Source organism: Macaca thibetana, chromosome 5 (genome assembly GCF_024542745.1).
Source record: "Macaca thibetana thibetana isolate TM-01 chromosome 5, ASM2454274v1, whole genome shotgun sequence".
Classification (NCBI taxonomy): Eukaryota; Metazoa; Chordata; class Mammalia; order Primates; family Cercopithecidae; genus Macaca; species Macaca thibetana.
This window is the reverse complement of record NC_065582.1, coordinates 99,111,680-99,139,337: the sequence shown is the minus strand read 5'-3', so window position 1 is coordinate 99,139,337 and position 27,658 is coordinate 99,111,680. Positions and strand designations below refer to the sequence as shown.

At 37.2% G+C, this 27,658-nt stretch overlaps 1 protein-coding gene across 10 annotated transcripts in view; it reads right to left on the bottom strand.

Annotated features, from left to right (window-relative positions):
• The window catches only part of SNCA (synuclein alpha), a 111,436-nt gene extending 84,382 nt beyond the window's left edge, over positions 1–27,054 (bottom strand). The window contains exons 1-5 of one of the 10 annotated variants that reach the window (XM_050790507.1): positions 26,103–26,209; positions 25,449–25,493; positions 24,252–24,397; positions 16,797–16,838; positions 11,235–11,377 (exon numbers count right to left, since the gene is read on the bottom strand). In XM_050790507.1, the coding sequence (XP_050646464.1) occupies positions 11,235–11,377; positions 16,797–16,838; positions 24,252–24,372 (306 nt within the window). In that variant the 5' untranslated portion in view covers positions 24,373–24,397; positions 25,449–25,493; positions 26,103–26,209. Of the gene's footprint in view, positions 1–11,234; positions 11,378–16,796; positions 16,839–24,251; positions 24,398–24,831; positions 24,935–25,448; positions 25,494–25,665; positions 25,779–25,805; positions 25,932–26,102; positions 26,221–26,824; positions 26,911–26,960 lie in introns of those variants that run through there. The other 9 variants (XM_050790499.1, XM_050790503.1, XM_050790506.1 and 6 more) reach the window with 9 other exon arrangements.
• Between the last annotated feature and the right edge of the window lie 604 nt (positions 27,055–27,658).

Below are 27,658 nucleotides of genomic sequence, written 5' to 3'. Positions count from 1 at the left end.
TAGATAGATTCTGGCACATATTCATGATTGACAGCTAGATGTCAATGCCTAAAGCACAACAAATAGGTCTTAAATATCACTATATTTTTGATGATGCTTGGCATAGTATTTTTTTTTTTTGAGATGGAGTCTCGCTCTGTCACCCAGGCTGGAGTGTATTGGCATGATCTCAGCTCACTGCAACCTCTGCCTTCCAGGATCAAGCAATTCTCCTGGTTCAGCGTCCTGAGTAGCTGGGATTACAGGCATTTGCCACCACACCTGGCTAATTTTTGTATTTTTAGTAGAGACAGTGTTTTTCCATGTTGGCCAGGCTGGTCTCAAACTCCTGACCTCAGGTGATCCACCTGCCTCAGCCTCCCAAAGTGCTGGGATTACGGGCATGAGCCACCGCGCCAGGCCGGTGTCATATTTTATACACAGCATGCGTCAACAAAATGGATCAGATGGATGGGTGGACAAATGGGTAATTGAAAGAATAAATAGCAGAAATGATAACTCTAACTTTTAAGAGTCTATCAAGCTAAAATGACCTTCAAATTCGTTGAATGAATGCACGTGGGAACTGGGAACTTAAGAAGGAAAAGTAGCATAAATTACAATTGTGGCTAAAGCAGAAGAATACTTAGTTACATAAGTTTTAACCAGTGCAGAATATTATAATTACCATTTATGATGCTTTTTTTTATGAATCCAGTACATGCTTATTAAAGGGAATTGGATAAAATAAAAATAAGAAAGGAACACAATAATCCAGACTGTAATCTAGGACACAGAAATAGTTATTCAGTTGCAAAATTTCCTTAAGGACAATATAAGAGACAATTTTGTGCTTGTTGCCATGCTGGGGCAGTCTACTGGCATTAAAGAGGTAAGGTCCAGGGCTTGTAAACATCCTACAGTGAATGAGAGCTCTCCACAGCAAAGAATTACCCAGCCCAAAATGCAAAATGGGCTTCACTGAGAAAAATTGAGTATGTGGTGCATTTACTCCAGGTCTTTATACATACATACACAGCATACAGGTTTTTAAAAACAAAAATGTTATACTGTACAAACTGCTTTGTAATTTGTTCTTTTCACATACTGCAACAATAGCATCCTTCCACACCATTAATAACTATTCTACAACATTTTAATGGCTGTTCAGCAAACCACTGTATCGATCAACCACAATGCATTTAATGAGGTCCCTATTGTCAAACTTTTAGCACTTTTTTTCAACTTTGTATTATAATCAATTCTGTGATAAATGTCTTCATATTTAAACTTATGATCATTTGAATTCTTAGACATGAAACTGTTTGGTCAGAGCATGCATAATTTCAATGCTTTTAATAGACTTCCAACATGTCCTCAAAAATGACCTTTATTAGTTTATTCTCTGACCATATTGTTGCTGATTGATGGACATCTCTAACATAAAGTTGCTGAAAATATGAAACATCAGCTGAGGCACTGTGACCCTGGGAATTGGCTTGTCCCTTCCTAGCCCACGTCTTAGTAGAAGATGCAAGGGTTATTGTTGAATACATCTGCAGGTTAAAAACTATGTATCTATTCTAAATTCCAAGTGCCAGACCCTTTCATTGTCTCTTCATTAGCAAAGTATAAAAAGAAAGAGGGAGAAGGGATTTTCAAGGAAGGTAATAAGAAGGAAAGTATTAGTGGAACATTAGAATTTGTCTTCTCCGGTCCTTCCTCTCTGGAGGCAACTGGGGCCTCGTGAGACTTGGTGTTGTCTGAAAGCAGGAAGGACTTGGGTCTTACTCCCTGGTGGGATGCAGCCTGAGGAGCAAGGCCTGCAGTCAGAGTGTGAGCAAACACTCATGCAGACGCGGGGGCTGACATACCAAGTTGGAGAATGTATGCCCACTTCCCGTCACCCCCATACACCCTGGTTCCCGAGAGTTCAGGCAGTTGTGGTAGGGGTTCTTAAGTTTCCCATGGCTCAGATTAGGCCTTGGATGGAAGTGAAGGCAGTGGCAGGCTGGGTGAAATATTGTGGACAGAGTTGGTGAGTGACAGGAGAGCATGTTATCCCTTTTAGACCCCTGAAGTTATCAGAGAGGATCAGCCAGGCACTTTTAGACCGTATGGTATGTCATATTGTAGATTCACCCCAAGACATTCGTGGCTGTGCAGTACAAGTGCAGGATGAAAACCGGACTCTCTGAAGGGTAAGGATATTCCCATGCCTATCCTTCATCCTTTCCTCCTTTGCAGATAAACCATCCCACTTTCAAATGAACTTGGCAGGAGGGGGCTTTGAACGGTGCTTGGGGTTGTTTCTCCTCTGGAAATGCTTCCATTCTAAAAAGTTCTGGCACAGGAAATTAGCTCAAGGAAAAACTCTCTGCCCTCCTTCCCTTAATGGACCGTCCTGCCTTTGGATGCGAGTAAAAGGGGCTGAGATAATTCATCAGCCAATTTCACAGCTGCAATCTACTTAGACCTGTCCCCTTCCAGGTCACCAAGGATCTTTGTCAGCATTTGGTACAAAGCCTTATGTGAATGAAGATGGTCATTTCTTTGGTGTTGTCCCAAGAAATGTATAGAAAATGACTATAAAAGAATGGATTCTGATACAGGATGCCGAGTCCTGATAATCTCTCTAAATGTCTTTCATCTAGGACCTAAAATCAGCCATTATTAAGAAAAAGAGTAAAAGATTGCAGGGGCCAGTTCCAATTAACCTGTGGCACCCTAAATCTGTGTTCTACTAAACACCTAGAACTATTCTCCATGGGGTTGGTATCAAAGAGGCATTAGGAAAGATGGTAACTATTCCTCTTACATACAACATTAAGGACTCAGAGATTTGCTTCAGCTTAACAGATATACTTTTAAACTTTGTTCATTTCAATGTTTCCCAAAATTATTTGAGCAGAGAACCCATTCTAATTATACCATGTGCATAATACTCAATGGAACCACATGACTTTGGGGAAATCAGAGGAAAACTAATGGTGATTACATTTTATTTAGCTAAATAAAACGACATGTTCAGTGATGCTTTTCCCTCTTTGTGTTATACAATTTACTTACTTAATATCTTCAAAGAATATGGAAAAGATTTTCTATGATCATATATCAACACATTTCTTAGAGAAAATATAAGTTCTTAGCAACATATTATAAGTGTATAATGCACTACACTATTTTTAAATCTTTTGTCTGCATTATTTTATTTCATTCACACTCCAACCCTGGGCAGTTGACTGGCCAGTTACAGATGAGTAGCTATGGTTTAGAAAGGTTAAATGATTTGCCAGGGGTCTGGCAATGCATAATTGAATACATTGTCTTAAGATTCAAGCTATTATACACTGAAAGCATTTTGAACTCATTTAATTCAACATTTTTATTTCACAGATAAGAAAACTCATGCTCAGAGAGGGAAGATGATATCATCCAGTAGAGTGAGAGAGACAAGACCAACTCTCTGTTCCCTGAATTCGAGCCCATGTCCTCCACACCAAGCCATGTTTTCCCTGTATATGACCAAACAAAACGGTGCAGTTAAACCAGGAGCCCGCATGCACAGGAGGGCCAGCTGGCCATCATGCTGGATCAAACAGCAGATATAGACCATCTCTAGTAGAACACTTGTGAATGCCTTTGTTTCAAACTCATAAATGTTAGTATATCTTTGTAGGACTACCGTGAAAGATGAATTGCCACTATTAGCAGTCATTAGTATGTAGTGGAGATTGTCTTTTAAAGGTGCCTACTTTAGACGTGTCATAATATTAGAAATTAAGGATGAAGCATTTCTATCTATCTATGCTTTGTAGGACAATTACATTAATCCCAAAGCTATGTGACATAATTAGGAAGCACATGCCTCTTCCCATTTCCCTTAGCAATAACAAATAATACATACTCAATCCACTGAGCAAAAATTGGAGCCTCAAGGCAAAGCTGTATGTACAACCTCAGAAAATCTGTGTGGCATGAATACTGTAATATACACTGAAAGGGCTATTTTCAATTTTTCGATTTCGAGGATTCCCAATAACCAAATAGAAAAAAAGTATGTACAGATGTGAATTGGAGACGACTTAATATTAAGGATTATCAGACTTATGTCACTCCATTGTAAGCATAGACGGTTAAAATCTATTTGATTTCATTAAATTAAAAGTGTACATTATTCATCACAATCCACAATGTAACTGAATTCATTCCTATGAACTGAATTCCAATTAGATTCATCATATTGTTGTTGTGAACACAAGAGAAAAGTAGGACAGTCCCACATCTAAGCAGGAAGATAAAATATATATTCATTCTTTCTTTCCATTTTTTCATTTACTTGTTAAATAAATAATCTATTTATTCAACAAACATAGTTTCTGGCTCAGTATTCTTTGCATTAGTATTCACTATGGCATTAATAAGAATTAAATGCTACTTTGGAATTTTCACAAGTAACTGCTTAGTGATTCCAGAATCACCTGGTAGAGGGGGATATTTAAATTGCAATTTAAAAATCCAAATGTTGGAAAAAGTTTTAATACAGTTTCTTATAAAAAGTACTTCATATACGAGTTGACAAATTGTTCATTTTCTCCTTGTAGAAGAACAATCAAATTGATGAGATGTATCATCTAACTCTTGTATGCATAATTATATATTTGCATGAAAAACACAATTGGCATCTCATTTACCGTATTTCTGTAGCCTTGAATATCAAGTAAATATATTTTGTCCTAATTTTTAAATACTTTGAATAGTTTGAGAACCATAAGACCTCTTTTGACAATTTCCTCTTGATAAAGCAAATAGCATTATTAATGTCTCCCTGAAACTTAAAAACTAACAGCCTATGCGTGAAGGGGCAGAAAAGTCAAATTATTTCTTACTTTTTAGGAACAAACTGGTTGTTTATCATTGTAGTTGGAGACAAGACATACTGAATAATATATAAACACATCTTATCCTATTTATGCTTGTCACCTAAACATATAAATGCTATTTTTCCAAGTTTATTATCAAATTACAAAGTGGAAATATGGCTCAGATGGTAATAGAGGTAAAAACAAACCTAAGTCATGTAAGATGAGTAAGTCTAAAGATCTAATGTACAACACGAAGATTATTGTTAATAATATTGCAGTGCATACTGGAAATTTTTCATGAAAGTAGATTTTAGGTACTGCTAGTAAAAAAAAGAAAGGTAACCATATGATGATGGGTATGTTAATGTGCTTCAATGTAGGAATCACTTTTATATACATATGTGTATATATATGTATGTGTGTATATATATATATAAAGATAAGTATCTCAAAACATCATGCTGTACAACTTAAAACATATACAATTAAAAATAATTTTAAAATACACCTAAGTTTGAAGTCATCCTATGTTTAATAGTATCTCATTAATGAAACCAGCAAAATTATCACGCCATCTTTGCAAGTGAAGGAATACTACCAACAGACGTTAGCACATGCACAGTAAAAATGGGTTCATAAAAGTGTGGTCGTTGCTCTCACATTGCAGTTCACAGAATTTTAAGCTATGTTAAACATTTATGAAGGAACAAGGGAAGTGCACGAAAATGATTTAAACCTATTTGTTGGTGTACCGTGATGCAGTTCTATCCCACTCATCCTATAATACATTTCTTTGACAAACAAAACTATAATCACAATCAGTTCTTTGAATATTAAAATTCTATGTATAGTCATGTATATGTTGTGCGGTTGTAATGCTTACAGACCATTAACCACTGATTCTAAGATGTGGGTGGAAGTATTTGTCTCTACATCTAAACAGCTAAAATATCATGGCTACTATCTGCGTGTATGTGTGAGGTAATATCAGTCTACTGACAAAGACACAATTTAATGTATCATATTTATTGACAGCATCAACCTCTCTCATTTCTAAGATAAATCTCCTTTTTTTCATGATGGATGTATACTTGTTACAAACCATATTGTTCTCAGAGACCACAGCTGCTCCTTTTTTCCAAGGGTAAATATGTCAGTCTCCTGGCCTGAACTGCCCATTTCTTATGTGTGACTCAGTTTTGTATTCCTCATGGTGCCTAGCTGAGTGTCTGGCACGTATTAAGTACTCAGTTAATGATTTTTAATGAAAACATAGCAGTAAGCCTGTTTTCCTTATAAATTTATACATAATTACAGACTACTTTCCCACCTAGAACCTTACAGCATTAAGGGTCATTATAATTCGTTATTCATCCATCTTGAACCCAGTGAAATTTTGTCAGATACAAAGAAAGTCCATAGTAATTGTGTTTCTAAGTGGGGACAGTTTATGTACCATTAGTGGACTCTCATATGAGTAAAAAGATAACAACTTTTACATACCACATTGCAAAATGTCACTGTTACATATCTTTAGAAACAAATAAATCTAAAATTTTTCTTTAATAATCACACTATGCTTTAATCTAAGATTATAGTGCCAGTAATAGTATATGCCACTCCAAACACAAATACAAATCAAGCAATTCACTGTGCCTCAAAGCTTTTAATTTAGGTCTAAATATATCTAACAGTCATCTGGTTATCTTCTGAAGTCAAGCACAAGGACAAGAATCAAACTCCTAATTATTTGAGGCAATGTATTATATTAATCATTATTAGACACTTAAGGGGAAAGTGTACTATAAATTAAAATATTTCTCCAGTCCTGACATCTTTTATTACTACCTTGTTATAAAATTATTTTAAGATTGTGCCTATGACCTGTGTGTGCTTCTTCAAAGAAATCTGAAAGGTTGCCTGTGACCTGTGCTTGTTTGTGAAATCAGCATTAAATGATTCAGCTGATGGCAGCATACATCATCTGATTAATCATTTAATCAGAGGGTCCATAACACTCAAGCATTTAAAAATAAATTTGCATGAAGTCCAACATGACAGCTGTAGTAAGTTCAAAGGAAGTGAGTAAAAGAATGCTTAGATATTATAGTTCATGATGTCAAATCTGACATTTTAAATCCTGCTTTTGTTTTATTCATCTACCACACAACTGGCTAGCTATCCTTTTATGAATTAAGTCAGGATTATTAGAGAATATACACACGTTAATCCATTTGAATCCAGATTTTTAAAAAACTGTTTATAATCTATTGATCCAATTTTTCCAAAATGGCATTGTTTAGGAACTTCATTCTGATTTTGAACAACAATAAATAACATTGCTGAACCTGGATGTTTTCAGTACCTGAGGCAACAGATATTTCAAGCTTATTTCTTGCATGAAAACTACTAATCATCATGTAGATAAGTCAGTGTCTAAATGGGATACGATAATGAAGCTGACTGCTGTATTATTTGTCAGGCAGTGGCTTCACAGTTTATTTAGGACTTTTGCTCTCTAAAACTCCAGAAAATTATAAACATATAAAAACTTCAGGACCCAACTCTTTTAGAGCATTCCATGTGGCGTGAAAGAAATGCTCATTAGTTCAGCAAGGATTTATTTGAGCACCAGCCACATGCAAGACACTGTTGAGGAGCTGGGATAGACCAAGTGTTCTGGTGGCTAGCTCCACACTGCACACATAGTAGCACCACAGAATAATGCTGATCCAAGTCACTTTCTTTGTACAATATTCTTAGAACAAGCAGATGTTTCTTCCTCAATAGAAGTAGGAAATATAAATTTTCTCTATATAACATCACTGTTGCTTTGCACTTAAAATTTCTGCCAGTGCACTTTTAACCTGTTTTTACTCTGCCAATAAAAGGTATGAACTTCAAGAAATGAATTATATGACTGATAACTTCTTATGTGTACATGAGTAAAATATAGATCAAAAGATCTATTATTCTAATTCTAATTCTATTCTAATTCTAATTCTAAACACAAGAGTTAATATTGTTCTGTAAAACAAATTCTTATAATTCAAGATAACTCATTTGTCCTTTAACTAGTCTTATACTCAGAAATTATTAATAAGGGCAGCTATATTCATATGATCAAATTCACAAAACAGGTATCTTCTTTGATTTACTCTTGATTTATTGGTTGTTCAGAATTACGTAATTTAATTTCCCCATATTTGTGAAGGGAGAGGAAAATTTCCCCCTCATCAACTAGAGGGTGATGGGCCAAATACCCTCAAAGGGCATGAAAGGTTAAAACCGGTGCCATTACTCCCTTTCAGTGTTCCTGATCTTAAAGTACGGCCATTAATCCACTTCTACAAGCTAGACATCTGGTATCCCTAATTGTCACATCCCTCTTCCTCCAAGTTTCTGGCACAGTGTGAGTAAACATTCTTTCTTGAATGATGAATGAGTGTCTCAATGTGGTCATTAATAAGCATTTCAAGCAAAAAGATTTTGCTTATTTCTAGTTGCCAGGGTCATTTTGATCAGAGTTTAAAAAATGAAATAAATTATTTCAAATATCATAATGAACAAATTAAATACTTTCATTGAAACTATCCAGATTTTTTAGCATCCCATAGATGTGGCCACAATTGCAGACGTTTATTAGAGTACTCTCTGAATTATTTTAGAAACTCAGAACTTTATTGCTAAATTAGACTTCAACAATTTTCTAGTAGAGCTTCCTCATTATATGAGAAAGACTTTTAGGAGATCTGCAAAAGGTTATCCAGTCAGGTGGTGTATGAGCAGAGATGAAGACTAGCCATTTTCACTCTCAGTCCAATGTTTATTTCCACAACTATGCTGCAATTTCTAGGTTTTATGACTTCATTTTCATATTAGAAATCAATAAGATACTCTAGTACCTATAAGGGAAATATCTCCAAATGATTAATTTTGTCACATCATTTCGATTTCTGCTTTAAATATTAAAATAAATAGCAGTATTTTTAGATGGGTGGAAAGCAAACCCAGTTTTGTAAAAGATTAAGCACTTTCATGCTTCATTTGCAATTTATATTGTATGCGTTAAATGCAGGTGAATAAAGAAAGGATGGTACATGTTTCCCTGTTGCTTAATATTCTGAAGCAATAAAATTCTCTAGTTAAATCTAGTTGTCCATAACTGAATGTATAAAGACCCAAAGGAAGGTAAGTTTTGAGGAAATGCTTGGGGAAGTGATATAGTGGCTGGAAAAGTACTATTGGTGTCCAGTCTATTCCAAATGACTGTACAATCTTGGACTACCCACTTCCTCTGTTGATTTCAGTTTCCTCATCTGTACAATCAGAAGATTGATCTGAACAGAGGGTCTGTCAGTGGACTTCCCATTAAGCCCTTTGATGTGTGTATGTGAGGACACATTTTTCTGAAGCTAAGAGGGTCCATAGCTTCTATTAGATTGTGAAAAGGGTCTGAGACACAAAACTGGTTAATTGCCTGTGTACTATTTTAATCTGAGGTCCCTCTTAACTTGTGAAATCTTACAAAGCTATAAATAGAATTATAATTTTAGGTGGAAACCAGGAATTAATATAATTATTATCCCTAATAAGATTATTTGAAAAGCATATTTTGTACAAAGGGGTATCACCATGACCAACCATGCATTCAAGCATTAGCTGAAGAACTTCACTAGAAGCCCAGTCAGGATTTGCCATAATTACATCCATTGCACCAGACACTAGACATGTAACTTCATGTAGTAAATCTAAATATATCACAGATATTTTTGTTTTGCCTTTTTATTATCAGTGTTTTAATGGGCTATCAAGGTAAGGCTGCTACTTAGGATTACATGAAGTGGAAACAACCCAGAATAGTTTGCCAGCAAATAAAACTTCTTTCTCACAATTTTGAAGAGATTCATCCAAAATCATTTTGATTTTAACTTTTGGATAGCTGAATAGCACTGTTCTTATACTAAGGATATGATTATAAAAGACCCATAAATAAAAGTTGTTCTGCTTACTCACTTATTTCCTTCCTTTCTTCCCTTCTTAATAAACATATGCTAATTGTCTACTCTAAGTTGGAAACTCTCCCAGACACTTGTGAAATATCAGTGAACAAAATAAATATATTTCACTCTCATGGTGCCTACATAATAGAAGGGAGAAATAAAATTTAAAAAATACATTAAAGTAAGCAAATTATTTATTATATTTAAAGGTGAAGAACACTTTGGCAAAGGAAGAAAGAAAAACGAAGGAAGGAAGGAAGGAAGGAAAGAAGGAAGGAAGGGAAAGAGAAAGAGGAAGGAAGGAAGGAAGGAAGAAAGAAAGAGAAAGAAAGAAAGAAAGAAAGAAAGAAAGAAAGAAAGAAAGAAAGGAAGGAAGGAAGGAAGGAAGGAAGGAAGGAAGGAAGGAAGGAAGGAAGGAAGGAAGAGAAAAGAAGGAAGGAAGGAAAAGAGAGAGGAAGGAAGGAAGGAAGGAAAAAAGAAAGAAAGAAAAAGGGAGGAAGAAGGAAGGAAGGAAGGAAGGAAGGTAGGAAGGAAGGAGAAAGAAAGAGTAGGGAGACTGAGAATACCAGAGGTGAGAAGAATGGCTCCAATTTTATATAGATTAAGGCAGGCCTCCCCAGTAATGTGTCAGGGCAAGGGTATGCTTGATTTATTCAAGAAATAGCAAGGAGACAGGGAAAAAGCAAAAATCATTTTGCTGTTGTAGTGGTGACATTTGTAAAATTTCATCATTGTTGACACCTCATACCGTATTAGTTTCATATTTAAAATGAAAGTTATAGTATCTTTGGTATAATCTTATTTGTGCCCCATGTTTGTCAAAAAAATTCAGTCAAAATTCTTCTCAGAATTTTAAAATCTACCTCAAAACTATGATCTCTGGTTGGTATATATTTTAAACCTCTTAGTTCCCACAAACATGTATTTGGCAATGAACTGTTATGTAATATGCAAATATGCCATTTAATAAGAGATGATGTCACTATAAAGAAATCAAGTAAAAGAATTTTATTTTGGAAATTAAGAAATTAGGCACAAAGAGATTTGTTATTCCAAAGAAGAGAAGTTCCAAGACTTATAGTTAACATGAAAGTCCTCATTCTTTTTGAAATGTCACTGTTCCTTTGACATTTTACTACATTTTTTATTTCATTAACTTTCTTCTAGAAATTGAAACAATCATGATAATTATAAAATTTGCATGGCATTTATCTGGGTTAATGCCTGAAACAAGCAAGACCAATATAAAGGTAGCACATTTTCACAAGGGGAGGGTCAGGTAGCTGTTCCTCACAGTAAGTGTCCTGCTCCTGCCTCCAGGCCTCACATGAAAATGAACCATAATCTCACCAGCTTATAAATGTAGCACAAAGTGTACACACCGTACCTTGCCCAACTGGTCCTTTTTGATGAAGCCAGTGGCTGCTGCAATGCTCCCTGCTCCCTCCACTGTCTTCTGGGCTACTGCTGTCACACCCGTCACCACCGCTCCTCCAACATTTGTCACTTGCTCTTTGGTCTTCTCAGCCACTGGTACAAATCAAGAGCAACAACAGATTAAAGGGTGGTGGAATAACAGTGACTTAAAATCATTCCACTTCCACTAGCCATCGACTTCCATACACCCGTATCTACACATGCCATAGACAACTGAGGGGTCAGAAGAAATAAGCAACCAAGGTGTCCAAGTGAGTGTGGCTCAACCAAACATTGAATCTCGGCTAAGATATTTTTGTTAAAGTCATGCAGTATTAAAAAGTGCTTCAAGTTTAATGATCCAGAATGTAAAGCCATGAGTGATTTGGATTTGTTTTATACTAAGGAAAGCAATTCTTACAGGTGCAGTTATAGTTGAACCAGACTCAACATGAGTATTTCTTTATTTCAATTCAGTGCCAATCCTTTGAGCTCACTCAGCAAGTTCATTTCCACCACACATTCTAAACAACACAATACATACTTGTATTTATTTATTTATTTATTTATTCATTCATTCATTCATTCATTCATTCATTCATTTGAGATAGAGTTTCACTCTTGTTGCCCAGGCTGGAGTGCAATGGCACAATCTCAGCTCACTGCAATCCCCACCTCCTGAGTTCAAGCTATTCTCCTGCCGCAGTCTCCTGAGTAGCTGGGATTACAGGTGCCCATAACCATGCCTGGCTAATGTTTTTTGTATTTTTAGTAGAAACAGGGTTTCACCATGTTGGCCAGGCTGGTCTCGAACTCCTAACCTCAGGTGGTTCACCTGCCTCGGCCTCCCAAAGTGCTGGGACTACAGGCATGACCCACCGCACCCAGCCCATACTTCTTATCTGTGTGTTCAGACACGGTATTATCACATATGTATGAATGACAGCATAAGAAATGGTTTTGAAAGAACTTGGATCTTTTTATAGAACTTCAGGTAGTGAAACATAGGGTTCTTAAAAGCTAACTTGCAGTAATTTTAATAGGAGCAAAGGAGCTGGACAGTATGAAAATGAAGAGGCTATTGAGCACCCTTAAAATTCGTTTTCACAAAACAAAATGTGATACGGTCATTCAGTAGGTTTATTACAATAAGTTAACATTTTTGAGAAGACAGTGTAAATAGTTTGAATTGAGTTTATAGGCAGAAATTTAATTTCATGTCAAAAATTTTCTTGTTCAGTGAAATAAGCCAGAAACAGAAAGGCAAACACAACATAATCTCACTCATGTGGAATCTAAAGAAAAAAAAAAAAAGTTGGTATGATAGAAGCAGAGAGGAGAACAGTGGAGGAGAGTGGAGGATGGGGACACTCATCTAAGGAAATGAAGGCACATTTTCTTGATATGATTTGTACTCCCCAGATAAGCCTCAGTCTGAGAGGAGTTACACCATGTCAGCTCTTTCGTGCTAGTCACATGATTATTGTATAGGTTTCATCTCACCAGTTGAAGAAGCCAATAGTTAAATGGTGTGGACAAAGCAATTCATTTTCAAATAGACTATGTAAGTCACAGAAGCTAAGGGGCCTGTAAGGACAAGAGGCTTTCTCCTTAGTTCAGGCAATGTGGGGAAGCCTGACATAGCCACACAGCCCAAGACCAGAAAGGGTCCACAGTATTGTTGCTCCCTACTTGTCTTTTAGGCTAGAATTTTGTACAACTACCTACCAACTCCGTGCCATTTCTAAGGATATGGCTGATGTCTCCTTAAGAGTAAGAGCTATTTACAATTCAAAGTTCGATTTAAATGCCAGTGAAAAGCTGTACTGAAAATTTTATGTTTTAAAACATTTCTGAAATGTTGATCCTTTAAAAATAGTCAATTATGTGTTTCAAGTTGTCATTTTTTTCGTTTTCAAGGACGAGAATTGAAAATTTTGCTTCAAATGAACATTTTCTTGTTATAAAATCTTGAAGCAAGATTAAAAATAGGTTTTGAATTTTTTACAGATCCAGCCATAAATTTTATAATATCTAGATAACCTTTTATAGATGTATAAATTTTAATCTAGTTTTAATGCAATACACTGCACAGTAAAATATACTCTGCACATTATTATAATTTCACTCTTTTATTATAATAATAATAAATAAAATGGTTACATGACAAAATAACAGAGTATACAGGTAGCAATCATCGACACATTTAAAAACATTTCTGTAGAACTGGTTTCTCTAGTAGGGTCTCTGCTGACCTTGAACCTCTATTTTTCCCCCGAGGGCCTTCTACACTATTTCTCTACTCACTGACATTCCAAACAAACGGTGACAAAACAAAAGGAAAAGAGACATACTCATATTAGTACATTTTGAGTCTAGCAAATGGTATCTGTTTTTCAGCAACTGAGTTTTTTGAAATCAGGGATTCTACTTTATTTTTCTTTATATTATTTTATAGTAGATAAATAATTTAGAATATACTAAAATGAATTTAGTATCTCTCTCTAATATCTGCATTAATATAAGTAATAGGTTTATATTTGACTTTAACTAAGTTAAAAATAAAAATCCAAAAAGGAAATGTGATACCAACTTTTAGAATAGATATAGCAAAATCTAATCTTTGACATTAAACAAAATTATAAAATTAAGAATATCTAGTTTTGAATTGTTATACAAATGATAGATTTAAAGAAAATAAATTTAAAGCAATTTACTAAGGAAATTTAGATCATAACATGTTGAAAATTAGTTTTGTTCATTATGATGTAATAAATTTACAAGAATCAAAACCTTCAGAAAATCTCCAGTGTCAGAAATTTCTTTATACTACACTTGCATGAAAAATAAGTAACTTTATATCATAGTTTATTTTTAAAGTACCTTAAAAACATATCATTCAGTAAGTTTAATTAAATACATTTTCATATATGATGCATTAAGTTGATAACTGAAATAATTTCCCGAGATCAAAGAGCTAGGATTTAAGTTGGTGGATTTTTCATTGATATTATCTAACTAGGATAATTTGTTTTCCTTGAACTTTGTAGGTAGAAAGCTCCCAGCCCAAGTTTACTGAAGTCTATATTTCTCCCCCGCCCCCTTGAAAAGAAATCTAATGGGATGAATTTGGGGGAAATTGTTTATTTAATATTAGAAGTTAATATTAGGTACTATGTAATAGTTTCTTGTTTCCCTGCATTAAGACTTGTAACAAGAACAATTAACAATTAGTTAGCACTTAATATGTACCCATAGCAAACATTTTACATCAGGTAAAATATGCAAATTATTCTCTCTTTAACCACTGAAGTAATTGTCTTATTTCTTCTCATAATTAGACTTAAGAACTTTATATTAAATAACCCTATTCAAAAAATTAATTCATTTATCTGATGTGGGAGAGGAATGATTATGATAGCAGCTGATTTATCCCAATGTGTTTCTCATAGCCATACTAGTTATGACAGCATTTTTGGTACTTCACTACTGCCAGGGTGGTTCATGGGTGTAATGGTTGTAAATATTGCCCATGCTGAAATCACCATGTCGTTACTGCTTAGCAACATTTCCCATAGTTTTCTGTAGAACACTAGTTTCATTCAACCCTAATAACTAATGGAGAAAGGTTTCAATAATCAAAAAGTTTGAATAACCTTGATTTTAACTATGTAATGCAAATTTCTTTGCTGTAGGACATCTCAGATTCCTTAATATACCAAAGAGAAAATAAAATATGCAGAATCTCCCAACATTGTACAATGTTGGAAACTTAGGATTGTGGGCCACTGTCCTTTAGAAAACATTTTATAAAATGTTGTTTAATTGTACAAACTTCAGTCTCTCTCTCTCTCATACACACACACACAGAGAGAGAGAGAGAGAGAGAGAGAGAGAGAGATGTGTTTACATTTTGGCATTCTGGAGAAGACTGAAAAAATGCAGTCCATCTCCAGTCTCCATTAGATCATTAGGTGACAGTAGTAGTTGGGTTTTTAAAATTTTTACCACTGACTCCAAAACTTGGTACATGGCCTTCTGCTTTCTAAACCTCATGGGTTCTTCCTCAACTACTAAATGGAACACCATTCATCTAGACTGACCCTCTTCAGATAGTAGAGTCTCCACCTGTCTACTATCTAGTTATTATTATAATAATGCTTCACAATATCATATTTATAGGAGGTCCCTAGAAGGCAACATAGTCCATTTACTTATCTAGTTCTCTGTTGGATTGCAACAGAGCCCATTAAAGGTGCATAATTAACTTCTAACAGAACTAGTTTCAAAGGAGTCTGCTTTATTTTTACACTCCCATTTTTAAATCAAAAGTATTCATTTAAAAAATATTTTTCTACGCTAGTTGTAAAAATGTTGCACAAGAAAGTTCACTGTAAAGCAAGAACTAACACCTATAAATATATATATTGTTTGCTTTTTGTTTTCCAGATGCTTTGTGTACACTAATTCAATGAATTATTTTATAGACGAGGAAGCTAAATCATACAGAGGTGAAGACTCTTGCAAAAAAAACCACACAGCTGGTAAAGAGTAAGTAACAAGTTGAACCAAGAAGAACTGACTCCTGTGTTTTTAGTCCTAACCACAGCACTGTATTAAGATTCCCATATCATTTTTCTCCTTTCCATTTTAGAAGTCATTGATAGGAACATTTTGTTTTTATAGGCACTATTGTGTTTAATGCTATAATTTAATTTTCATATAAATTATATTTCTGATTATATCTTTTGTTTCACCACACCTGCCAGGAAATGTGGAGTACTTACAACAGGAAACTTAATTACAGCAAGTCTATGGCCTTTTAATTTGTAAATTTTGGTTCCCCTTTGATTTTTCTATTTCTGGCACTCTCATCCTCATCTTCCTCATCATCTGATGATGATTATCATCATTTTCATCATTTTTGATATTTCTTGATTGTAGACCTAATTGACTTATTCAAATTCTTGGTAAATTTAGGCCAAATGAATTATATAATCAGAAATATGATAATTGCACAATAATATCAGTACAAATAGCTATACCATAACAATACAAATATAAATACAATAAACAATTTACTGACTGTCCAAGGGTGTTTCCTGAAACGTACTCTGAATTATCAAAGAAATATTATAATCAATGTAACTTAAGGTCAAAATATTTTATCGTAATCAACAGAAATTTTACTCTATTTTTAAAAAAATAATGGCTATTTCACATTGTATTTTTGTCAGCAGTTTGTCGATACATTTTTGGTCAGAATATTTGAATGCCCAATTACTATAAATTAAACATAGCTTATCAATTCAAAGCCATCATTATTCTTGGCAAGTAACTATATTTTTTATTTATTTATAATCGATATTTACCTATTTAAAAATACTCTATAAATAATTCAGTTTGAATAAGACTGATATGCTCTTAGAATGCTCAGTGATTGTTTTATAGTGTCATTCGGAATGCTGAATACTGGGCCACACTAATCACTAGATACTTCATCGTCTTTGGATCTAAGCCCAGTGGAGCTTACCTGTTGCCACACCGTGCACCACTCCCTCCTTGGTTTTGGAGCCTACAAAAACGAACACATTCAAGACATAAGTCTCAAACTAGCCTTAAATTGCTGATTAGCTAGTTTTCAACACAACTAATTTAAAAACTCAGTCTTCAGAAGTCTATAGATTATTACATCTTCAGGGAAAAAAAAAAATATATATATATATATATATATCCTAAAACTAAAAGAAGGAACTCCAGTAACCACCACAATAAATAGAAGAAAGCCAAGCTAACAGGAGGTCATCTCCAATTAAGATTTTAGCACAAAATAATAACTTTATCCCCTTTGTTCCCACATCACATACGAATTTACAGAGGAGAAAAAAGAATGAGATTACACTGGGGCTTGGTGAGAAGATAATTTTGAAATCAGAGCTGTAGAAGCTTTTTTCTTTTCTCTCTCTCTCTTTCTTTCTTTTTTTTTTTTTTTTTTAGAGGGAGTCTCGCCCTGTCGCCCAGGCTGGAGTGCAGTGGCCGGATCTCGGCTCACTGCAAGCTCTGCCTCCCAGGTTTACGCCATTCTCCTGCCTCAGCCTCCCGAGTAGCTGGGACTACAGGCGCCCACCACCACACCCCGCTAATTTTTTTGTATTTCTTTAGTAGAGACGGGGGTTTCACCATGTTAGCCAGGATGGTCTCGATCTCCCGACCTTGTGATCCGCCCGCTTCGGCCTCCCAAAGTGCTGGGATTACAGGCTTGAGGCACTCTGCCCAGCCAGAAGCTTTAAAAATACAGCACTAGAGACAAATGAGTCAACCCATGAAGCAAAAGCGAAGAGGGATGGAGAGTAGGCTTTAACATGTGCTGAACACCCATTATGTAAAAAACAATTTACATATATCTTATTTAATCTTCACAACATCCATTGAATGTAGTTATATTTTGCCCATTTTAAATATCTGATGAAATTAAAAATCTGAGTTAAGTAATTTATCTAACATTACACATGTAATAATAGGCTATAAGCACATTCAAACTAGGGTTTCTACACAGGATCAGAATTTCTTCCAAACCTGGACCATTACTAAACTTGTATACAAATAAATATTATGTGTATTATTAAAATTATGCTTGTTAAAAATTTTATTCGTATCCTCTCTAATGTTGGATTTTTCAGTATAATTCACACTGTAGATAATTTATGGAATAGGCATGATTTTTATGTTTTACAGAATTGTCATACTCCTTTTTAAGTTTGGATCAGTTTACAAAATGTTACCATTTGCACTTTAATGTCATGATATACTGAGAGTGTACTTAACATAAGGTGCATTTTTCAGCATCACTTCCTCTGGGACACCTTCACTCTTTATCACAACCTCTTTCCTCATTTATATGGATACCTCCACCTTCAATACATTCCTCTGACTGCATATCTAGAGTCTCCTGAATTGCAGCAGTGACAACATCCTCAGGGGTGGCTACTTCCTATATAAACCAACTTATGTTTGATTCAAATTTTACTTCCAGCATGTTTCGCTTCCTTTCTTTGCTGCTCTTTCATCTTTACTGGTCAATTTCCTCTTTTGATTGTGCATTTTTGTGAAACATCACATGGGCTCACCACTGGAAGACAAACTGGCTACACAACTACGGGCATTGCTGTCTGTATGAACTGCATAACACATGTAAAGAAGCGATCAATCACCAAAAAGCTTTGAAAGAAGTGCTGTAGTTTTGTCACTGATTATAATGGGTTTCTGTTATTTATTTAATGATTTGAAGGCTGAAGAGTTAGCAGCAAAGTTTGTACTTTATGCAATTACTTTCAGTATACTGTGGTAACAGAAATTTGAATTGTGTTGTTAGGGGTTGGTGTCATTTAACTAACCGTGGTAACTGGAATTTGTGTGTGCTGAAACTATGCAGAGTGAGAACAGCTGGTATTTAAGAGAATAGATCTCAATCTCTATCTCTCATCCTCACCCCCTGCACCCCATGTTGTCTTAAAAATGACTAGTAGTAAGAAATGTCTAACAGCTGGTCTGCGGTCTTTCTTCTCTGCCTCAGCAGTATCTAAGAATTTGACCTATGGTTAAATGATGAAATGTATTCTGAATCAAAGACAATAAGATAGAAGTAGAGAGTAGAATTATGATTATTAGAGGCTGACAAGGGTAAGAGGGAGGGGAGGATACGGAGAGGTTGGTTAAGGAATATGAAATTGCAGCCAAATATGAAGAATAAGTTCTAGCATTCTATAGTAATGTAGGGTGATATACTTAACAATTGTTTATTGCATGTGTTCAAAAATCTAGAAGAGAGAATTTTTCATTTTTAATGTTCCCACCACAAAGGAATGGTAAATGTTTCAGGTAATGGATATGTTAATTACCCTGATTTGATTATCACACGTTGTATACATGTTTGGAAATATAATTCTGGATCCCACAGTTATATACAATTATCACATGTTCACTAAAAATAAAAGAAAAATTGAAAGTAGGGTAGCATATGACCCAGCAATCTCTCTTCTGGGTGTAAATCCACAAGAAAAGATTTCAGCATATCTGCACCCCCAAGGGCCCAACACAGTGGCTCTTGCTTGGAATCCCAGTGCTTTGGGAGGCTGAGGCGGGAAGATCACTTATAAATATATAAGGAATTTTAAAAACACTAAAACTAGTATTTGTTTAGCAAACTATAAAACATTAAAAATTAAAGTGTTTTATTTCTTTGTAAAAAACTTATCAAGAGTAATATAAATAGTGTTTGTCTTCTCATTGTATTACTTTCTATATGGAGTGGACATGTTTTTTATATTTTACAGAATTGTCATACTCTATTTTAAATTTGAATTAGGAGTTTGAGACCAGTCCGGGCAACAGAGTGAGATGCTATCTCTACGAAAAATATTAAAAATTAGCCAGGCATGGTGATGCATGCCTGTAGTCCCAGCTACTTGGGAGGCCGAGGCAGGAGGATCTCTTGAGCCTAGAAGTTTGAGGTTACAGTGAGCTATAATCACACCACTCCATTGCAGCCTGGGTGACAGCAAGACCTTATCTCCAAAAAAGAAAAAAAGAAAAACACAATAGCCACAACTAAAGTGTTTACCAATAGATAGGTAGGTAAAAAGACTGTGGTACATAGATACAATGGAATATCCGTCAGCCCTAAAAAGAATAAGATCCTACCATTTACAACATGGATGAACTCAGACAACATTATGCTAAGTGAAATAAGCCAAACACAGAAAGAAAGATATCACATTATCTCACATATATGTGGAAGCTTGAAACAAAATTCAAATGTACAAACACTAAGTAAAAAACAGGGTTAATAGGGGTGGAAAAGTAGATAGAAAAGAAGGAGATATAGGCCAGAGGATCCAAGCAAGTAGCAGATGTGTAGGATGAACAAGTGTACAGATCTAATGTATGACGACTATAGGTGATAAAATTGTACTATATTTGAGATTCATGCTAAATAAGTGGATTTTAGCTGCCCTTGCCACAAAAACAACAAAAAAGGTAACTATGGGAGATTATGAATATATTAACTTTCTTCAATACAGTAATTTTTAGTGTCTAATATATCCCATAACATCATGTTGTATACCCTAAATATACGCAATTAAATTTATTTTTAAAAAAGAATGCCACTAGGCCAGGCGTGGTGGCTCATGCCTGTAATCCCAGCACTTTGGGAGGCTGAGGTGGTGGGATCATGAGGTCAGGAGTTCGAGACCATCCTGGCTAACATGGTGAAAGCCTGTCTCTACTAAAAATACAAAAATTAGCCGGGTGTGGTGGCACATGCCTGTAATCCCAGCTACTCAGGAGGCTGAGTCAGGAGAATCACTTGAACCCAGGAGGCGGGGGTTACAGTAAGCTGAGATCACACCACTGCACTCCAGCCTGGAGTGAGGTGACAGATGAGACCCTATCTCAGGGGAAAAAAAAAAAAAAAAAAAGAATGCTACTAAAACACACCATTAGAATTTATAATTAATTATTTTTTATAAATATGCAACATAGTTTATATTTTTGTAGTGTAACCCCAAACGAAGAGATATATATATACCTTAAATAAAGAGATAAATGAGAGTCCTCATAAGGTTACCATGTATCAAACCAATCAGCTGTTCTTTGAGGTCATAATTATTTACCAATAAACTGTAATTGATGGTTAGCCTTTAATTTATGAGTAATCTGTAATTGATAACATACAGCTACAAAATAGGTGCCAAGTAGTTATGTGACTAGCAAGATATAAATGCTGTAGGGGGACACCAGAGCTGATGGCTTCCCTGAGCAGAAATGTCCCCCACCAACCACATCTTGTCTTCCCAACCTCAAAAGAGCACAGAGTGGAGAAGAAGGTCAGAAGTAACACCTGTGAGTTTTAAGAATCCAGCTATTCCTGTTGTGCATGCTATGTTGACTTTGTCAGCTTAGTGAGATGAAGCACATTTTGACTTGAGAATTTGCTGTCAATTTCACTGATGGCCCCTGCTGCTTATTGAACAGAGTGGCATTGGAAGAGACTCAAAGATCATTATTTTCTTGCATTTATTGCATTTATATTACTTAGCATTATATAAAGATAATTAAATCTTTCTGCTTTTGAATTTAGGTCTAATTAATTTCTGAGTCATTTGAAGAAATTTTTGTATATTAAATTGAAGTATGTTGATTGAAAATTTGTGTACACAGATAACAAAAATGGAAGGAAAAAGACCCACAAAAATAACACTGATCATTAAGGTAGTTCTGCAATGAGTTAAAAAGTAGTTGTCAAAAGTATATTCTTACATACTTTTGAGACTGATGAGATTGAGATTACTTTTCTTATGAGGCTTCTACCAAACATCTTCAGCCATAGTGAAATTATAAAATGGTCTTTGGTCACCTCCAATCTTTCAAACTTGTTATGTAATGAAGGACAAAAGAATAAATAGAAAACATGTTGGTAAAGTAATTATTCTGTTGGAGATTTTATTTGATAATAATAGCCATGATTCCTATATATAAAAGTGTGCTCAATTATTCATATGTCCTGTTTATTATGACATTCTTACAAAAACCAGAAGGTAGTTGCAGTTTTCTAAATCATATTTTTTACTAATCAGGGAAGTGATGCTCAGAGATGTTAAGTACACTTCCCCAAGACCCTAAAGGTAAAAAGTGATGTAGCCTCGAACTAAAACTTTGGTTTGTGTGATTAGTGCATGTTCTTTCCACTCTATCAGTAGTCAGCAAACTACAACCTACAAGACAATTCCAGCCCACTACCTGTTTTGATAAATGAAGTTTTATTGGAACACAGCCACACTAGCTATTGTTTATGACTACTTTCACACTTCAAAAGCAGAATTGAGACATAGATTTCTTTTTTTTTTTTTTTAGACAGGGTCTCATTCTGCCACCCAGGCTGGAGTGCAGTGGCTTGATCGCAGCTCACTGCAACCTCTGCAGCCAGCTGTATGGTTCAAGCCATCCTCCTACCTCAGCCTCCTGGGTAGCTGGCAATACAGGTGCATGCTACCATACCCGGCTAATTTTTGCATTGTTTGTAGACACAGGGTTTCACCACGTGGCCCAGGCTGGTCTCAAACCCCTGGGCTCAAGTGATCTACCAGCCTTGAGCTCTCAAAGTGCTGGGATTCAAGACCTGAGCCATGGCACCTGGCGAAGACATAGATCTCATGGCTTAAAATATGTGCTATCTGATTCCTTACCATAAAATTTTGCCAGCCCCTGGATTACACTATTGTGTCTTTGCATGGTCATTTTTTATCTTAAATTCTGTGTATGTGTATAAGTTCAACTCTCAATTAGAACTCAGAATGTAACCAATAAATAATTTATAGAATGTGCTATGTGTTAAATGTCATGAGAGACATTGAAAATGATTTCAATGAACAGTTATAAAGTAACTGAAGTCAAAGAAACTTGTACTTGCAAAACTTGGAAATCTGAGGACAAATGGAAAGATGGATAAACTGCATGTCACTGATTCAGTATTCCAAATTCCATATAAAAAGGTATAATTCACACTTCATAAAATATTTAAAATTAACTCATACATTTTTTCCTCTTGTAACACTCTATTTTAATGACTTTCTGAAAATATGTTTTAAGGTAGAAAAAAGTAATTTCACTGAAGATTTGTGGGAAGATTAAGTCAACATAAGAAAAGTCTAAATAATGAGGCAGTGGCACACGCCTATAATCCTGGCTACTCAGGAGGCTGAGGTGGGAGCATGACTTGAGCCCAGGAATTCAAGGCTGCAGTAAGCTATGATAGCATCACTGCAGTTCAGCCTGGGCGACAGAGCAAGACCCTGACTCTAAAAATTGAAAATAGAAAACAGAAAAAAAAAAAATGTGTTGTGAAATTTGATGAGACGCATTCATATAACTCATTCCAAATATAAAATTTTCCCCACTGATCTATCTTGAAGAGATAATGTAGCTTTCTTTCGCTTTGCAGACATAGACGGAGCATGTGTTTCAGCTAGGCAACTCAATGTGCTCATCCTCCACCTGACGGTTCATCCTGTGACTCTAACTGCTTATAGTTGCCACCAGAGAATGTGAAAAAGCTCAGAGGAGAAAGAAGAGAGGAAAAATGGGCAATGTGTCTATGTTGAGTGTGTGTGTGTGTCTGTGTCTATGCCTGTGGATGAGAGCGTGTGTGTCTATTCTTTTCCAAAGAATTCAAAGTGGTTTGTAAAATAACATGCAATTGAACACAATTCAAGATACAGAAAAGAGAGTCAGAGCTTGGGTGTGTACCCCAAGGTGGAACTTTAGGAACAAGTAGGTAATAAGCATCAATTTCTTTATTCTTTCAGTATGTTTGTCATTTGATGGATGAACTGTATCAATGTTTCTGAGAGGTCAGTAGCAGCCCTCAAGCACTTTTCTCTGTCCTCAGTGTTCACAGAGACCAAATGATCACATGAAGTAACTCTACCAAAGACTAATCTGTTGTTTCCATTTTAGGGCCACAAATAGGTCTCTTTATACACAGCACAGGGGCATATCAAAGTCATATTTTAAAAATCAGAATGGGTTAAAATTGACAAACATTATTCATGATGGTAAAAGAAATCACAGACCCAGCAATGATTTTGATTCTTAAGAATATTCTTGATTTTTTAAAAAGACAATGTATTTTTAAAACTGTTCTCTGAAATGTAATTATGTAGGCACAGAAGCATTCATTTTTCAAAAGTCCTAAATATTAGGGCAAAATTAAAAATATCGAAAAGGAAACAGCCGCATTTTTTACTATTAGCTCAAATACACACATTCACATTCACCTACCTACATATACCTCTGACTCAGTCCACCCTTTTGACAAGCAATGATGCAAAAATGAATCAAGAGAGAGAACTACCAGCATTTAGAGTATTGATTATCCTAACCCATCAGTCATGAGCCAACACCAAAGTGACATTTGGGGTTTACCTACCTACATAGAGAACACCCTCTTTTGTCTTTCCTGCTGCTTCTGCCACACCCTGTTTGGTTTTCTCAGCAGCAGCCACAACTCCCTCCTTGGCCTTTGAAAGTCCTTTCATGAATACATCCATGGCTAATGAATTCCTTTACACCACACTGGAGAACATAAAATACACTTTGAATGAGAACGTTTGGGGGAAAATAAACAAAAAACACTGAAAAATCATGAGAAACCCTCCAAAGTGTGAGACTCTTTTAAGTGTACCCTCATTTAACCATTGGACAAAGCAGACATTTTTAGCTCTGGCATTAAAAATTTAGCATCTCCCATCCATCTTGGCTAGTAAAAGTCTAGCCACCTAACCATGGATTAGGATGAATCCTCTGTGTTGTTAATACTGCATTTCAGAAGTGGAGTTGCATGAAAAGAGTCACTCCTGTTTTAACTTCCCGGGGTCTAAAGGGTAACAGTGTGAGTTAGAAGCATGGAAGCTGGAGGCTTAGGGTCTGGGGCATCCTTAACATGAATCCCAGAAGAAGGCTAACAGGTTGATGGTGGAGAGGCGTAGGCAAGAGAACTAACTACTCACTCTGGGTGTGGTTCAACCTCAGGCAAACAGCGAGCCCAAGGGTGCTGGTTCTAATACATCCGAGCATCCACCCCCGCCCTCAGCTATCTACCCTGAGCAGGCGGCGCTCACACTCGCGGGCCGTCTCTAACCCTGCGCCAGCCACCCGAGGGGGCGTTCTCAGCATCCACCCTAGCGGACCCCGCGCCAGCACTTGTTAACCCTTTACCACCTGTTGACTTGGCCTCCCTGCACTTCCATTTCATTATTTGCCAAACGCAGCTTGCTTACTTTACAGAGAAAAACCAAGAGAGCGGGCAGACGGATTTCAGGTAAGAGAGAAATAAAAGTTGGATGCTTACGCTCCAGGGAGCATCCTCGCGTTTCCCGGGGAAAAGCGGATCCCGGAGACGCATCCTAATCTCTCAGCCCTTGGGGAGAAGCCCTTGACAGGACGAAAGCCAGGTCAAGTCTCTTTCCTTAGGCTCCCCAAAGGGACAAGTACTCACCTCCCAGAGACCTGGCACAGCAGGTCCTCACCGCAGCACCACCCCCTCCTGGTGCCCACGACCATTCCTCTCCCACCCGGCTTTCTCCAGGATTTCCAAAGACGCCCGTTTAGATCCACAGGTACTTACCTGTGTCCCTCTGCTTCTCCACAACTCCGATTCCTCCCCACCTCTCTTTAAAAAAAAAAAAAATTAAACAATTCCCAAATAATATTTAATAGGGAAGAAGGAGGAAAAGGAGCGCACAGGAAGGGCGGAGGCGGCACCGGGAGGGGGACGGTCCCCAGAGGAGGCCGCTGTGAGCCGACGACGGGAGGCTGGGGGCGTGGGAGGCAAACCCGCTAACCTGTCGTCGAATGGCCACTCCCAGTTCTCCGCTCACGAGGATGGAGAAAAAGGCAGAAGGTTTGAAGGGAAGGCGTGAGGGAGCGCTCAGGACGCTCTCGGAGGGGCCGGGCCGGGGTCTGCGCTGCAGCCCGCACGCACCTCACTCCCGCGTCGCGGCGCTCGGTCGCTCGCCCCCTCTCTCGGGCCCCTTCTGGTCGTCGCTGTCCTCCTCCTCCTCGTCCTCCTCCTTCTCCTTCTCCTCGGCTCTCCGCCCCCACCGCTGATTTGTCAGCGCCTCTCCCCGCCCCCCTCCCAGCGCTCGCTGCTTTCCCTGCAGCGTGCTCTTCGTTCCCTATCTCGGATGGGGATGGGGCAGGGGGCGCAGGGTGAACCACCAATTCCAGCCGCCTGCCTGGCCGCGCAAGGCGGGAAAGTGGGGGCGCTTTTGCGCCTCACCTCAAGTTCAGGGTCACGGGCACTCTTGTGGCGATTGGGAGCGGTTGGGCTTGGGCTGACGACTCTCCCTCTTTCCCATTCCCCTCCCTTCCTGTCCCCGCCTTTCCTCCGGGTCCTCCCTGGGACCACCCCCTACCCCTCGTCAGAGTCGACCTGGGAGAGCGGAGGGCCTGAGGGTCGACCACCCAGAGCAGAGCCTATCCTTTGGGGAGCTGCTGGAGGAGACAGGCAGCGCAAGGAGGTGGCTCACACCGCACCGCCGAGAGCACTTTGCCCTCGCATCGCTGACATTTAATCATGGTCACAGGCTACGTTAAGGGTCGCTTTAGTTCAAATATCCTCAAGATTTTCGTTTGCTCTTAATCCAGGTCGAGCTCGAAAGGGTCCCGCGGGTGAATCGGAGACTACTAAGGAAGAGTTACAGGTTGAGGAGGCAGGAGGAGGCTCAGCAAATCCTCTTCCCACCCCACTATCACCATTTTCCTTTCCACCAATCAGCGCCTGCCAGACGCTGATTTTCCCATCAGCGGAACGAGGAATAAATATTCCCCAGCCGTCTAAAACAAGCGGTCCTAAGGCTTTTCGCTCTAGAAATGGGACTTACTTTGCAGACCTAAGTGCATGGTCTGGTAGACAAATCCAGCGTGATTTACCCTACCAGACCATCATATCCAATTTCTTTTTCAGCCCCTTCTGAAAGGGAGATGCTACACGCCACTCACCTTTCTGACTTCTAATTCTCGTTGCCCTCAGAATTGACATCCCCTTTTCTCTCCCCCGACCCACCACATGCACAGACACACAGACGTACACACGCGAACCTCAAGACAATTTTTGCATCGCTTAACACATTTTCACGTCTTTCAGAACTGGAAGACAGCTATTCCTGGATCACACCAGAATGGAGAAGCAAGCTCCTCCCACTAGCAGAAAGCCTTTGCTTTCTGTGCCTGGATTCCGAAGATTAGTTAAGCACTGGTGGGGGCCGGCGGGGAGGCGGGGACAACAGCTCGTTTTTGCTGTGTTTTTTAAAAATTGTTTTTATGTTTGTAGCTAATGCTTTGTCTGATTCTTGCACTCATTTGGATTCTGAAATTTGAGTAAAATCAAATGTAAACATACAAAACAACTTTAAAACCACAAGGAATAGTAAACAAATGATTATACATGAAAGACATATAGAAGATAATGCCTATGTGTTCAGTGGAAAATAGAAAAACATGAAAGTAAGATTACAAATTTTTATTACTTAAACTCTTCCTTGAACTATTGGTCTGCCCTTTGGAAAAACAGACTTTCCATAACGCAGTAGCTCATATTAATAGTTTGTGTTTTCTTAGGACCAGAGCAAGAAGTTTGGACTTGGGAGCTAGTTTGTTGTCTGGCTTGGAGACCTTGAACAAGTTATGTTCTCCTTCTGTTTCCAGTTTTATTTTTTGTAAATGAGGAGATGAACTCAGGTGATCGCTCTATATTCAACTTTTTGTTATGGGAAATATTCAAGCATACGCAAAAGTAGAAAGAATAAAGGACTCCCATGTGAATATCACCCAACT